The sequence below is a fragment of the Myotis lucifugus genome, unplaced genomic scaffold, assembly GCF_000147115.1.
Source record: "Myotis lucifugus unplaced genomic scaffold, Myoluc2.0 scaffold_17, whole genome shotgun sequence".
NCBI classification, from domain to species: domain Eukaryota; kingdom Metazoa; phylum Chordata; class Mammalia; order Chiroptera; family Vespertilionidae; genus Myotis; species Myotis lucifugus.
The window spans coordinates 7,502,938-7,516,530 of record NW_005871065.1 but is presented as its reverse complement, the minus strand read 5'-3'; the positions used below and the strand labels follow the sequence as shown (position 1 = coordinate 7,516,530).

At 39.9% G+C, this 13,593-nt stretch overlaps 1 protein-coding gene across 8 annotated transcripts in view; it reads left to right on the top strand.

The window, feature by feature from the left end:
* ENPP2 (ectonucleotide pyrophosphatase/phosphodiesterase 2) overlaps nucleotides 1-13,593 on the top strand; it is a 101,544-nt gene that overhangs the window by 67,376 nt on the left and 20,575 nt on the right. For 6 of the 8 annotated variants that reach the window (XM_006085240.3, XM_023750940.1, XM_006085241.3 and 3 more), the window contains 7 exons: nucleotides 1,861-1,986; nucleotides 5,314-5,345; nucleotides 6,043-6,170; nucleotides 8,360-8,447; nucleotides 8,610-8,697; nucleotides 9,752-9,936; nucleotides 11,909-11,960. In XM_006085240.3, coding sequence (XP_006085302.1) covers nucleotides 1,861-1,986; nucleotides 5,314-5,345; nucleotides 6,043-6,170; nucleotides 8,360-8,447; nucleotides 8,610-8,697; nucleotides 9,752-9,936; nucleotides 11,909-11,960 — 699 coding nt within the window. The remainder of the gene's footprint in view (nucleotides 1-1,860; nucleotides 1,987-5,313; nucleotides 5,346-6,042; nucleotides 6,171-8,359; nucleotides 8,448-8,609; nucleotides 8,698-9,751; nucleotides 9,937-11,908; nucleotides 11,961-13,593) is intronic. The other 2 variants (XM_023750938.1, XM_023750941.1) reach the window with 1 other exon arrangement.

Below are 13,593 nucleotides of genomic sequence, written 5' to 3'. Positions count from 1 at the left end.
AAATGTGACCCTCTGCAAAATCATGCTCCACAGGTTTAACCTTGTGGAAAGCTTCAGATAGGACCGAGACTTTGGAGCATGGGACACAGCTGATTCAATTGAAGTTGCCCAGAGGGGTCAAGAGCATTTGGTTACATGTTGGAGCCAGATGTCTTAAGAAGTAGATGGGTCCTGATGGAGCATTGTAAAGGTCTTGGGTAGATTAAACCTTGTGTTGCCATTGTGTAGGCTTCTGAGATGAGTAGATTGCTTTGGTTTGGGGAAGCCATAGCATCTCTTACATAAAAAGTAGTATGGTCCAGTGTTTCATTGGTGTTCATATTGCACTGCACCACTTAAGAGCCATTTGATGTGGTAGACGTTATGTGACCTCTCGAAGTCTCAGCCTCCTCGTCTGTAGAATGAGAACACTAACACAACCTACATGGGATTAGTCTGGAGGGTGAAGGATTATGGAGATTCAGAAGCACTTTCCATATGGTTTTCAAAAGCGAGAGAGAGATGGTTCACTACTAAGGTGGGGTAGGTGACTTCGTAGAAATGTAACAAATGGAAGATCCTTCCAATCTTCCATTAATATCTTTTTGTAGATTTCCCCTTCCTGGGTTAACATTGTACTAGAACATAGTAGCTGTTTATTGTTTTTATTTTTCTTCCTGTTAAAAAGCAAGATATAGAACCCTTGTACTATATTGGGATGTGTTTTTTTCTCTCTTCATTTCAATTTGTTTATAAAACAGAAAGGTCTGGATCTGGGATCCCAGAAAGTGATAATTTGAATTTTACTAGATCCAGGGCACTTTGGGTTATAATTGTTTATTACAAAAACCTTAGGACATTCTTTATAGAATCACTTATTTCCCCCTCTTAGAGAATGTGCATCAAATGGATTGTGCAAAGCAATGTATTAAACTTTCGCAGTTCCATGTTATCTCATACATTCTGAAATGACAATAAAGGTCTCTACCAGCTTCCATGGTCTATGATTCTAAGACTTGAGTTTGTTTTTATTTATATATTTTAAACATTGATCAAGAAATTATCCTTGTCGAGGCAGGAAACAAATCTTGTCTGGAGGGATATTTGTTGGTTAAAAACATTCCCTACCTAGACCCTTTGTGTCTTCTAGTTGCTAACTTTCAGTTTTGACTGATTACATTGTTTACCACTTGTTTTCAGTCTTATTTTGCTTTTCACTGTTATTTTGTTCTTCGGTTTGGGTGGTCATTGGAGATGACATTTTTCTTTCTCATCTGCTGTTGCCAGTATTGTTTTGTCAGTTACATCCGAGGCCACCAGTGGAGACAGTGAGGACTGGTGATTATGTACTCAAGTCAGGAGATATATTAGAGAGAGAGAGGGTTGGAAAATGACATTTTGTAAAAGAGACTTGGAACTATATATTCCAGTTATTTACACCACCCCCAGCTGGGGGAAAAAAAGAATAAGATGCTTTTCATAAGGATTGTGTAAATAGATTTTTTTTAAAAAAGATTATGGTTTCTTCCTTCTCCTTGCTGTTCTTGCTGAATGACATAAAATGGTAATTGAGATGATGCATTTTTTAAAAAAAATTTCTTTATTGATTGAGGTATTACATATGTGTCCTTATCGCCCGAGATGATGCATTTTTAACCACCTAGCGCTGCAAGATAATATTCAATCAAAGCCTGGTGCAAAGATTATACAAAGAAGCATCAAAAAATGTAAAGTCAGTTGGGAAATCTCAAAAGAGAGAGATCCTTGCATGTAGCTGTTAAAAACCAATTAAAGAGATGCCTGAATGTTATTAAGATGTGGCTGTGTTAAGATTTCAATTTTAAGATTGCCTGAAAATCTTTATTTTTTCCTTCCCTGTAGGAATGGAAGACGTCACATGTGATAGAACTGAGTTCTTGAGCAATTACCTGACCAATGTGGATGATATTACTTTAGTGCCTGGAACTCTAGGAAGAATTCGACCCAAATTTAGCAATAATGCCAAATGTAAGTTGATCCTTAAAATACTAAGTTGTTAGAGCAGTAATATTGTAAGGGCTTGTTCTCTGAAGGTACTCTGAATACTTGGGTAAAAATCCTGGCTCTGCAAAGATTTAGAATGAATTTAAATGAATAAGTCATTTAAACTCTAAGCCTCAGTTTTGCATCTGAACAATGGGAATGATAATAACAGCTACCACCTGGGGAAGTTGTGAAAATGAATCTGCATATCACTTAGAGTGGTTGCTGGCACATGGGAGCATTATATAAATATTTGCTCTTGTTTTTATTATGTAGAATCCATTTCATTTGAGGCATGTGTATAACCATAAACTTCTGTTTATAAGAAAATAACTTTTCAGGAAGAGGTTCAGGCTTGCTCTTGAGCTGGAGCTAGGGAGCCAATGACAAGGTTATGGAGACCCTGAGCATTCCTGCAAGTCCAGTTGAAGAGGAGTCTAAAAGTGGTTGACAGAACCCAGGAGGAAAAACTGTTATGCCCTTGGGAAGTGGCTGCTGCTTTGAAAGATTAGAAATGAACAGGAATAATCTTATCACTTATGTTCTGCACATTCAGGTTCTGAGATACCACTGACAAGAAGTTTAACTTATGAACTAAGATGTTTTAGATGCTGCCGCCTCGTTTTTGGGAAGACCATAGTTTTATTGGAGACATGCTGCATTGTAGGGGGGAAAATACTTTTAGAGTTTTTAGCCTTGGGCATAAGAAACCATTGGCACCAAGCGTAAAGCTTTGGAAAATTAAGTTTTTCTCAAACTATGTTCTTGAGTCAGCACAAACGGGAACTGTTCCAAGGTCATCTGCAGGCAACGTTGTGAAATCAACAAAGCATCAGTGTTTCCGCCCTCTCTTTTTAATGTCCTTTCTGCCCTCCACATCCTCCCTTCTCTGCCTACTTGACGTGGGCAGGTCCTCTCCAGAGACAGGGTACAAGTCACTAGGGCACCTCTTGAGTTAGTATTTGCCTTGCAGCACTTATGCACAAATGCTTTTATCTATTTTGAAAGATATCTCAGACCTCAATAAATGTAATGGGGCGGTTGTTATGGGGGGAAGAAACAATAACTACCAAATAATTGTTTTGTACATGTGATTTCATTTTATGAGAGACATTAGAGCGGTGGTTAAGAGCACAGACAATGGTGACAGGATGTCTGGGCTCAAATCCCTGGTCAGCCATGGGCTCACTGGAACCTTGGGTGGGCTGCTTAAACCCTCTCTGCCTCAGTTTCCTCATCTACAAAATAAGGATTGTTGGGAAGAGTAAATGAAAGATTACATCTCACTTAGATTTGTGTTTAGCAGGTAGTCCAACCAAATAAATGTTAGCTATGACTATGATGTCTTGGTGGCATCACTATTTTAGCCAAATCTATGCACCATCTTATTTAATCCTCCCAATGGCCATGTGTGATAAGTATTATTGTCCCCTTTTACAGACAGTAGAAATCAAGGCTCACAGAGAGGTGTAGAAATGGGCTTAGAGTATGACAGTGAGTGGCAGAGCCAACATTTAAACCCAGATTCTCTGATTCTTAACCACTATCCTGTGCTGGGGGCCTCTTCTACTCACACAATGTGAGAACTGTTAGCATGAGAGGACCAAGTACTTTGGAAATGATGGATTTGTGTCCCAAATGTGGCCTCGGCATTTGTGACTTTCCATGCTCTTCATTTTCCTTCATTATCAAAGAACATGAACTTATTCTGGTCCTGCAGAGAACTGTGGTTCATGAGGCCACAGAGTAAAGAGGTTCAAAGCATGGCTTGCTCAGTCAGTGCTAGGGTCCCAGTATGTAAGCCCCTCCCTCCACCTTCTAAATGCCCATGGGTTTAGTGAGAGTTCTAGCACTTACCTCCCAGAGTTGTCATGAATGATCAGAGAGAAAGTGCTGCAGAGTCTTACAGTCTGAGTGAGTGCACATGGTCTGGACACAATTTGGGTTAACCATTATTGCTACCCTCATTACAGTTACACGCTGCTTAACAACAGGGATACCTACTCTGAAATCCACTGTTAGGTGGTTTCATCACTATGCAGCCATCATAGACTGCACTTACACAGACCTAGCTTACTACACCCCGGGGCTGTATGGCACACCACTGTCACACCACCGTCATATATGCGGTCCATCGTTGACTGAAACATCGTTACACAGCATATAACTGTATTTGCTTTCCGTGAAAATACACAAGTAAAATTTAGCCCCAATTTAAGTAGAATGGAATCCTACTTTTCTAGCTTTGGATTTCATAGCTTTAGAACTATGATTCTGAACATTGTCTTTGATTGTATATGTTCACATCACAAGGCAAGCTTACTTATGCATTTTCAACAAATATTTATTTATATCTATTACTAAACGTTTATGGAGTGCCTACTGTGCACAGGCCCTGGGATACAGCAGGAGAGGACACGGACATGACCTGTCCCGCTGATGCTTATATTCCCGGGAGGGCTGTGTCGTGACAGTCGGTACCTCTTCTGAACTCTGTTTTCCTTTTCTTCTGATTCTATAATAACATACTAAGGCAGATTTTTTGAAAACAAAACAAAGTCCAACCAACCTACAATCTCCTCTTTCTCTATCCCCAACCCCCCGCCAAAGGGGGCCTTCAGATAATATAATCCTGTCCACAGTTTATACACAGCCATCATTTACATAGTTTTGCTTTTAGCTAGTTCGGGGTATTGACTAAAATATCCTTTGTTTGCTGGTAGTGAAAACAAAGGAGGTGCATCCATGTGTGTGTCTGTGGCTGGAAGGGGCTGCTACCTATGTAATTAGACCCATGATAATATTACCCAGGAAACCAAATCCCCTTTAAAAAACATAACTCAATGGATTAGACATTCATCTCAAAGTGGATGATAGCTTGTTTCAAAGATCCGCAGATAAATAGGAAGTTATATGAAAATCCCCAAATGCCCAGTTTAGTTCCTGATGTTAAATTGCAAATAAACTAAATCTAGACTCCAGAGGGACCATTTTGGACCATTTGGAGTAAGTTAAAGGAGCAATTACTTAGTCACATCTTGATGCTCTGGAAGGAAGAATTCCCTTGTGGAAGAGGAGACCCACACCCAGCAGGGAAGTTCACTGTATGAATTGTGCCACTTATTTATCTGCTTTTTACTTATTGAAATATTCAATACCCACATGCAATGTAAATATATTTTAAACAAAACACTAAAGGGACAGCCCTTCTGGAAGTGGGGTAAAAAAGAATTGAGTCTCTTGCTGCAAAAATGATTCCTCTCATTGGTTCTTATCATCTCTTTTTGACACTTTTCTCCTCTCTTTGAACAGATGACCCTAAAGCCATTATTGCTAATCTCACGGTAAGTACTGCACGTGACCAGGCCTCTGCTATTAGAGCAGCTTCCACATGCTCATCTCTTGTGTTTACCTCCCCTGTGGGGCGGGAGGAGCACTTTCCCCATTGCCCTGTATCCTGTATATTTGTTCTCCTTAGAGCTTTCAAAACTCCTGGCCTGTGGACAGCTGCAGGCTCCCTAATGGTCTTGGCAATGATACAAACAGACAATATTTGATCTTTCCTCATTAGTACTGAACAGTATTCATTCAGGATTAAACAAATCCTTACTCTCTCTGAACCAGATCTGCCCACCACCCTGTTCCATCACTCCCCCATCCAGGATAGAGTCCTTAAAAGCACATGAGGATGTAATCACATGGGCCTCAACATGTGTCCACCTCCCTTTCTTTCCACCCCCCACACCTTGATTGAAGCTGCTGGGAAAGGCCTTGGAGCTTGAATTGCTCTTAGTGAGTCAGCAATGTATCTTAAAAATGCCTTACTCCCCTCTCACGATAGCCTTCCATCTCCAAAGTTACCTGATCCTCTTTGAACCTATTTGTTTCCAGTTTATATTATTTGAAAGGGGGTAACAAATTCCATTTATTCACTAACCTTTTCTTTGGCTTAAAACTTCCTTCAGTTTTCTAGAGAGAAACTATCCACACCTTTTTCTAGAAGACACTCCGTCTAAACTCCAATTTTCATTTACATTTCAGTGTAAAAAACCAGATCAGCACTTTAAGCCTTACATGAAGCAGCACCTTCCCAAACGTTTGCACTATGCCAACAACAGAAGAATTGAGGACATCCATTTATTGGTGGAGCGCAGATGGCATGTTGCAAGGTAACTTGGGCTTGACTGGCCCCGTTTCTTACCTGCATAACCAGCTCTTTGACAACTGGAGTGCCTGTAAGGTCGTAAGCCATCCTAAGAGGAAATCTCACCCTTTCCAAAGGGTTTTCTATGCTAAATAAACAATTAGTGCTGAGATAATAATACATTTATATTTCCTGGGTCTCAGCATCTCAGTGTCTCTCTCCTTTTCAATTTTTGAATTTACATTCTAGCCTCTATTCTTATTACTTGAGTAAGTCAAAAGTGTGACTGGGGCACTGCTTTGCCACACGGAACAGATTTGGTCTCAGATGACAAAACTTAGTCCATAGCAATGTTTATAGAGGAGTTCAGAACATGTTAATCTTAAAACCTCTGTTGCTGTGGACTTGTTTTATTTCGGCTTAAAAGTTTTCCATTGTTTATCTTTTTTTGAACTACCAAAGACTCCAATATTGAAGAGACCATTTCTTGCTCTTGAATCTTTTGTAAAACGTGTCCTCCGGAAGCTCTAACCACTTCCGAAGAGTTAAGCATTTAAAGTTTATCAATTTTCCACCCAAACTGGACAGCAGCCCCTTCCCCCTCTCACTCTTATTCTGACTTTCTCCTTTTAAAAAAGTGCTGAGAATCAATCTGTAGTAATAACTGAACAGCTTCTATATGCACATGCACTCTAGCAGAGCACTTTAATGAGTTTCCAAGGGAGAGAAGATAATGAGAAAATGTTTATTCTCTAGGAACTTACATCAATATGGAACACATGGAGAGACACATGACATAATAGCCCATTGTTACTGTCAGGGGGGTACATAGAGTTAAATATGTAAGATTATGCAGAGAGATGTATGAAGACCAGAAATTATCGAAATAATTTAGGGCAGACATGGGGAGTCTTCATGGAAAAGTTACAAAGATATGACCAAATGGCTTGGCTGAGTATGTCCTCTTTAGGACCATTTATGTATGGGCGGCTTAGAAGAGAGAGCAAATTTGGCACACTTGGTAGATTTATATGAAGTAAATGTGGTTGTTGAGTGGAAGTTAAATGAAAGATGATGACAGTTAAGCAAATTAGCGCAGACTAAAGCCAGACATTTTAATGTCTGCCTTTAGCAGCAAATCTTTTAACTCTTGCATTGTTGTGTTATTATATGTGCATATCTTATTAACCCAAGCTGAAAGCATTTTTCCTAAGGGTGGACACCCAAATGCTTAATTTCTTTATTTTCCCCTAAGCATTTTAGTTCAGTGTGATGTACTTAGGAAATATTTGTATTAATAAACATGAGCCCTGGTCAGTGGGAGTCATCCCATGCACTGAAAGGTTGGTTGATGGTTTGATTCCTGGTCAGGGTGAATGTCTGGGTTGCGGGCTCCATCCCTGGTAAGGAGCATGCAGGAGACAGCCCATTGATGTTTTGCTCTCACATCGTTGTTTCTCTCTCTCTCTTCTCCCTCTCCCTTCCTCTGTCTCTAAAATGTCAATAAAAATATTTTTTAAAAAATGAAAGTTCTTTGGAAAAGTGCTACATGACACTTAAGCAAAAGGAGTCTTCTTGTCACAAAGAAAGTCAAATGGTTTTGATATATACAAAGTGATGTTTCCATTTTCTGTTTATGTATTGAGATAATTATATAGGTGAGGCTGGGCTTTTGCTAGATATGTCACTATTACCACTCAGTTATACTCTTTAGTTGTATTATATCATAGGTAAAGTTGAATGCAAACATTTTTATAGAACGCAGATCTTCATTCATTGATTAAACATCCCATATTTAAAAGTGCCTACCATGTGTTTGGCATTGAGCCTAGTGAGGAGTATAGAAAAGTGAGCTGGAAAACATGGCCCCAGACTGGAGAATCTTATGATCTCTGAGCTGAAGCACATGGGCAGACAGAACATTGCCTGTGACAGGTGCTTTGCTTCGTCCACAATGTACAAAGCACAAGGTACAAGGAGGGCACCGTGACTTCGGTTCAGAGGTACGCATTTGCCCTGGACTGATTGTCAAAGCAAAGGCATGTGGGAGAAATGAACAGCATTGCCTTTTTATCACCACAGGGATGGTGCAATTAAAATAGAGATAAATATTCTTGGAACATCTCTTAGAGATTCTTTGAGCACTGAACTTGGCTTTTTATCAGAGTGATTTCATGTGAAATCCTAACTGATTGTGCAATTATTTCGATGTAGGAAACCTTTGGATGTTTATAAGAAACCATCGGGAAAATGTGTTTTCCAGGGAGACCATGGCTTTGATAACAAGGTCAACAGCATGCAGGTATGAGCAAAGAACTGGTCTTTAAAAACGTGTTTTGGTGATTTTCAGGAGGGATGGGGAATGGAGGTGTGAGTGAAGGTACACGGTATTCATAAGTAGGAGAAGGGTTACTGCTGGATATTAGCAATATCTAATTGTTCTTCCTTTTCTTATCTTTGGAAGACTGTTTTTGTAGGTTATGGTCCAACGTTTAAGTACAAGACCAAAGTGCCTCCATTTGAAAATATTGAACTTTACAATGTTATGTGTGGTAAGTCACTTACTATTAATCAAAACCAATGAAGCAATCTTGAGTTAACATATGAACTACCTCAAAGTCAGAGAAAGAAATGAGGTGACTTCTTTTTGGGACCACCTCATCCCCCTGCAAAAAATAATATTGCCCATTGGTTTGAAGGACAGAATACCATTCCCTACTATGGCTTCTTTGTCTTCCTCCACCAGTTGACTAATGAGGGGTTTTCATCATGTTGCTGTTGGCAGCGTTTGGCTGATCCAACATAGCATTACAGTTTGACACCACCGGTCAGAGACCTAGTGAAGCAAGAGTTCTGCACAGAGCTTTCTCCCACCTCCATCTATCGTATTGCAGTTCAGTTAAAATTTTGCCAGCTTGCATCCTGGCCAGCTATTTATGTACTCCTAATTATTTTTCTTCCTTGAACTTCTAGTTGCTGAATGAGGACAACTTTTCCTATTTAGTAAGGGAGTGCCAGTCTGGTGGTTAAAGGGGGAGTCTGAAAGTCGGGTCTCCTGGGTTCTTTTCCCAACTTGGCTGCTAGCTCTCCCCTCTCTGCCTCTCAGCTTAGGCAAGTCACTGTGTGCCTGCTTGGCACCCATTCACTTGCAATGAAGTCAGCCTGTTCATTTCACAGTGGCACTTCAAGGCCTAGGGCCAAAGCCTCCTCTTGTCCCTGTACTTCTGTGGAGTGCATTACAGGGCAGGCCAGAGGTTATTTATTGATTATAAGACTCATTTCAACATTTGGGATACAAAGTTTCATAGAGATGCAGAACAGCATGACACTGATAGTCTTTGGGTTCCTTCACTTTTTCTTTTTGAGAATGTCTGTCTATGACCAAGCAGTGAACATGCTATTTCAGAAAGCTGTGGCAAGACATGCCAGGCTAGAATGATTCAGGGAGTAAGAACGGAGTGTCTACTATCTAAATTTAGTTTTATCCCATTTTGATTTGTGTTCAGAGTTTTCAGACTCTTGGAAGGTGAATGGTTTTGGCTCCCGCCATATCTCATCCAAAAATATTTACAAAGCCCCTGGCTTTCTTTTCTTTCTTCTCATCAGATCTCCTGGGATTGAGGCCAGCTCCTAACAATGGGACCCATGGAAGTTTGAATCATCTCCTGCGTACTAATACCTTCAGGCCAACCATTCCAGAGGAAGTCACCAGACCCAGCTATCCAGGGATTATGTACCTTCAGTCTGATTTTGACCTGGGCTGCACCTGTGATGATAAGGTAGAGCCAAAGGTAGAAATAATAGTTATGTTTATTGTGGAGGAGGTTGTTTGGTATAGAGCAGTTTTGTCCACTAGAACTTTCTGTAATATGTAAATGGTCTGTATCTGTGCTGTCCATAATGGTAGCCACTGGCCAGATGTGGCTTTAGAGCACTTGGAATGAAATTTTTAATTTTGCTTAATTTAATTATTTATGTTGAAAGAGCCATATGTAACTTATGGCTACCATATTGGACCACATTTCTGTACCACTATAGGTATAGAAAGTGAAGGGCAAAAAGTAGAATTTATTAAGCTATTTTGTGGGTTCAGAATTCCCAATGAATGACTTTTTTCTTTTTTTCAACCTGGATCATGTGTCTATTAGTCATGTCCCAATAGGAAATACATGGCCCATGCAAAAGAGGTTTTTAAGAGTTTAAAGGGTCTGTTTCCATCATGTTTAATGAGAGGACTATTAATAAAGGCTGAGCAGTATAGAGGGATGTCATTAAGGGATAGTGAAGAACCCTGGGGCCAACAGGGGACCAGTCCTAGGCCTGAACAATTAAAGGCGGAACAGTTACAAAAACATGGAGAGAGAGCTATATGTAGGAAGGAACTATGGAATTTGGTAGATAGGTGCAGCCTACTATAACCTTGTAGGGAGTAAGGTTGGGGAATACATACCCCTGTTGTCTTTCCTTTAATCTCCTGCTTGTGCCTCCTATTGGTAAAGCCCAACAAGATGCCAGAGAGCAAGCTTGCTCTTCTGATGCTATTCTGAGAGGTCAGTTTCTCAAGGCACAGAGAAGAGAAGGGAAAGGTACAACCTGGATGGTGATGGTGGTGGTGGGGGGTACAAATAGAGACTACCCAGCACATCATGTTTGGACAGTTTTGAATACCAAACTACTAGTGTTAAGCAATAATTCGTCGAATTTTGTATTGATCAAAGACCTTTATATTTGCCAATCAGTGCTTCTGACAGTAAGAAATTATGGTGTTGCCACACTGAGTTGATGTGATTCTAACACAAAGCAAAGAAACAGGTTATTTTTGCATGTGTGATTTTATTATGGGTAAATCTGTGATCTTTCTATTAGACCTCAAAGAAATGTTAACTAGTTCTTCTAGTGCCCCATCCCATCCCCTACCATTTGTTACCTCCCAGAATTCCTACAGGCTTAGGAGCCACAGTTTGGGATCTCACCACTAGAGGAATTCAATCTGTCCTTTATCCCCCACCTCCTTTTTTGTTGTCCTTAATTTTTGCTCCTGACAAGAACCAATGAGGGTAATTACTCTCAGACCTCAGCTGGAGAAGTTGCATTGCCAAAGTCAACAGGAAGTGGTTTTGGAAGTGGAATCCAAATATAACCTTAGAGGAATCTATTAGTTGAATCTTGTTTTCCGAATTAACTTTCTTGTAGAGAACAATAAATATTTTGGATATGTTATCTTAGGCCATTTTAGAGGAATAATGAATTGTCTTTATTTTGTCTATGGGTTTCCCCAAAAGACTACCTTCCTTTTCTTAAAACACAACAACAGCCCAAGCTGGTTTGGTTTCAGAATTGCTGAGGCATTATCTTTTCAGCTTTGGAAAAAGCGATTCTATAAATTAGTTGAGGAATCACTTTAATGTACCTAGGGATTAATATGAAATATTGAGGCACTATTTGAATTAATTTACCTACCTGTGCCCAAATAATCATCATTACCAGCATGGAAGGTTGGTACCATGATTATTCAGTTTAAGAAAAGGAAAACCAAAGTCATGGAGAGATTACAGAAGATGCCCATGACCATAGAACTTCTAGGAAGTGGGTGTCAATTTGTGATAAAATTGTAATTCCTCTACAGAGTGTATCATATTGATGGCATTTAGAATCTTCATTTGAATTTAGCAGGCTACTAAGTAGAGACAAGGGTGCAGAAAAGAAGGAACATTTCTAATTTACTTTCTTTTCTCTTCCTTTTTCTGGATTTCACACATGAAGAACAAATTGGATGAGCTCAACAAACGCCTTCATATAAAAGGTTCCACAGAAGGTAAGGGGTTGATGGAAAAAGCAATCAGATGTGTTTTGTTTTTTAGTTTTCAAAAATTTAAGAGACTTTTAAAAAAATATATTTTATTGATTTTTTACAGAGAGGAAGGGAGAGAGATAGAGAGTTAGAAACATCGATGAGAGAGAAACATCAATCAGCTGCCTCCTGCACACCCCCTACTGGGGATGTGCCCACAACCAAAGTACATGCCCTTGACCGGAATCGAACCTGGGACCCTTCAGTCCACAGGCTGACGCTCTATCCACCGAGCCAAACCGGCTAGGGCTTAAGAGACTTCTTTACTTCATAGTGTAAGCACAATCTTTTTTAAATTCAAATTTGGATTGCAAAATGACTTCATTATCCATCTGGCAAAGGGTATTGGTTTATTCTATGTACACAGATGCCAGCTGTGTAATAGAAAAATTGCATTATATATTTTTTCTTCAATAACTTTTAAGCCCTTTAAAAAACAAACATACAGTTGTGTAGCTGATGGGTCATAAGTTAAGGTGCTGATGAGAACTTCTATGAAGGGACTGAAAGTCACAATTACAAATAGTAGCCGCTGGTACCTATATTGTAGCTCACTTACATGGAGAGTCAAGTGTGTCTGTTGTGGTGGGGAGAGATAGACAGAAGGAACCAAATCAGAGCTCCCTTTTCACACAAGGATCACCCTAACTTATTCTCTTATTTTATGGATAATGTTAATACACATGTGTTAGTCAACTTTTGCAAGCTTGTGATAAAAAAAATAACTTCAGTGATTTATACCAAGAAAGCTGCATTTTTGTGCACACATTTCAGCATGTTGACTATAGGCTAAGTGTGGGTCTGCCTCATTATTCTGGAATCCAGGCAGAAGGAGTAGCCCCTAGCTGAGACATGCCCTTTTCATAGCTGAAGGAAGGAGGAACGACAGAACCATGGAACAGGTCTCAGGCTTCTGCCGTTATGAGGCATTTGTTAACTTCACAGTTCACTGGCAAAAGCAGGGCACATGAAAACAGTGGAGTGAATAAATATATTCTGTTGATGGAGATATGGTCCTGAAGTCACATGGCAATGGGCGGAAGTAATAATTAAGGACAATAACGCATCTACTCCACAAGCTCTTTTATCTGGTTTTGAAATTCCAGAAAATTAGAAGAAATCGGAAGGGGAGGAAAATGCCTCCATGCAGTTTATTGCAGTAGATGGGATAGTATCTTGTAACAGCGAGGGAATGACTAAAAGTCTATTAAAAAGTAAGTGGAACTCAAGCACAGCAGCCCCCAGTCATGCAGTAAAGATGTGGAGTCGCTGTCTCCTGAGAGCAGTACTTGAGTTACTAGCTGACATGTGGTTCTGTTTATCACATGTGCTGTTTCCAATCTGATGAAGTCAAGGTTAAGGAAACCAGTAGAAGGTTTTATTTACTTATTTTCCCTCTTTATAAAGATCTTCATCTTGTTTCTTCTTCCCTTTCTGCATCATCCCTCACCCCCCCCCCCCAATCCCCCTAATTCTTTGATCATAGAACACAGACTCTTTGACATATAATTGGAAGAAAACAGCTTTGAAGATAGGGCTTGGTTGGTGGAAGGTACACAGATCCTTCACACACTCTAGAAGTGATTTGAAATGTTTG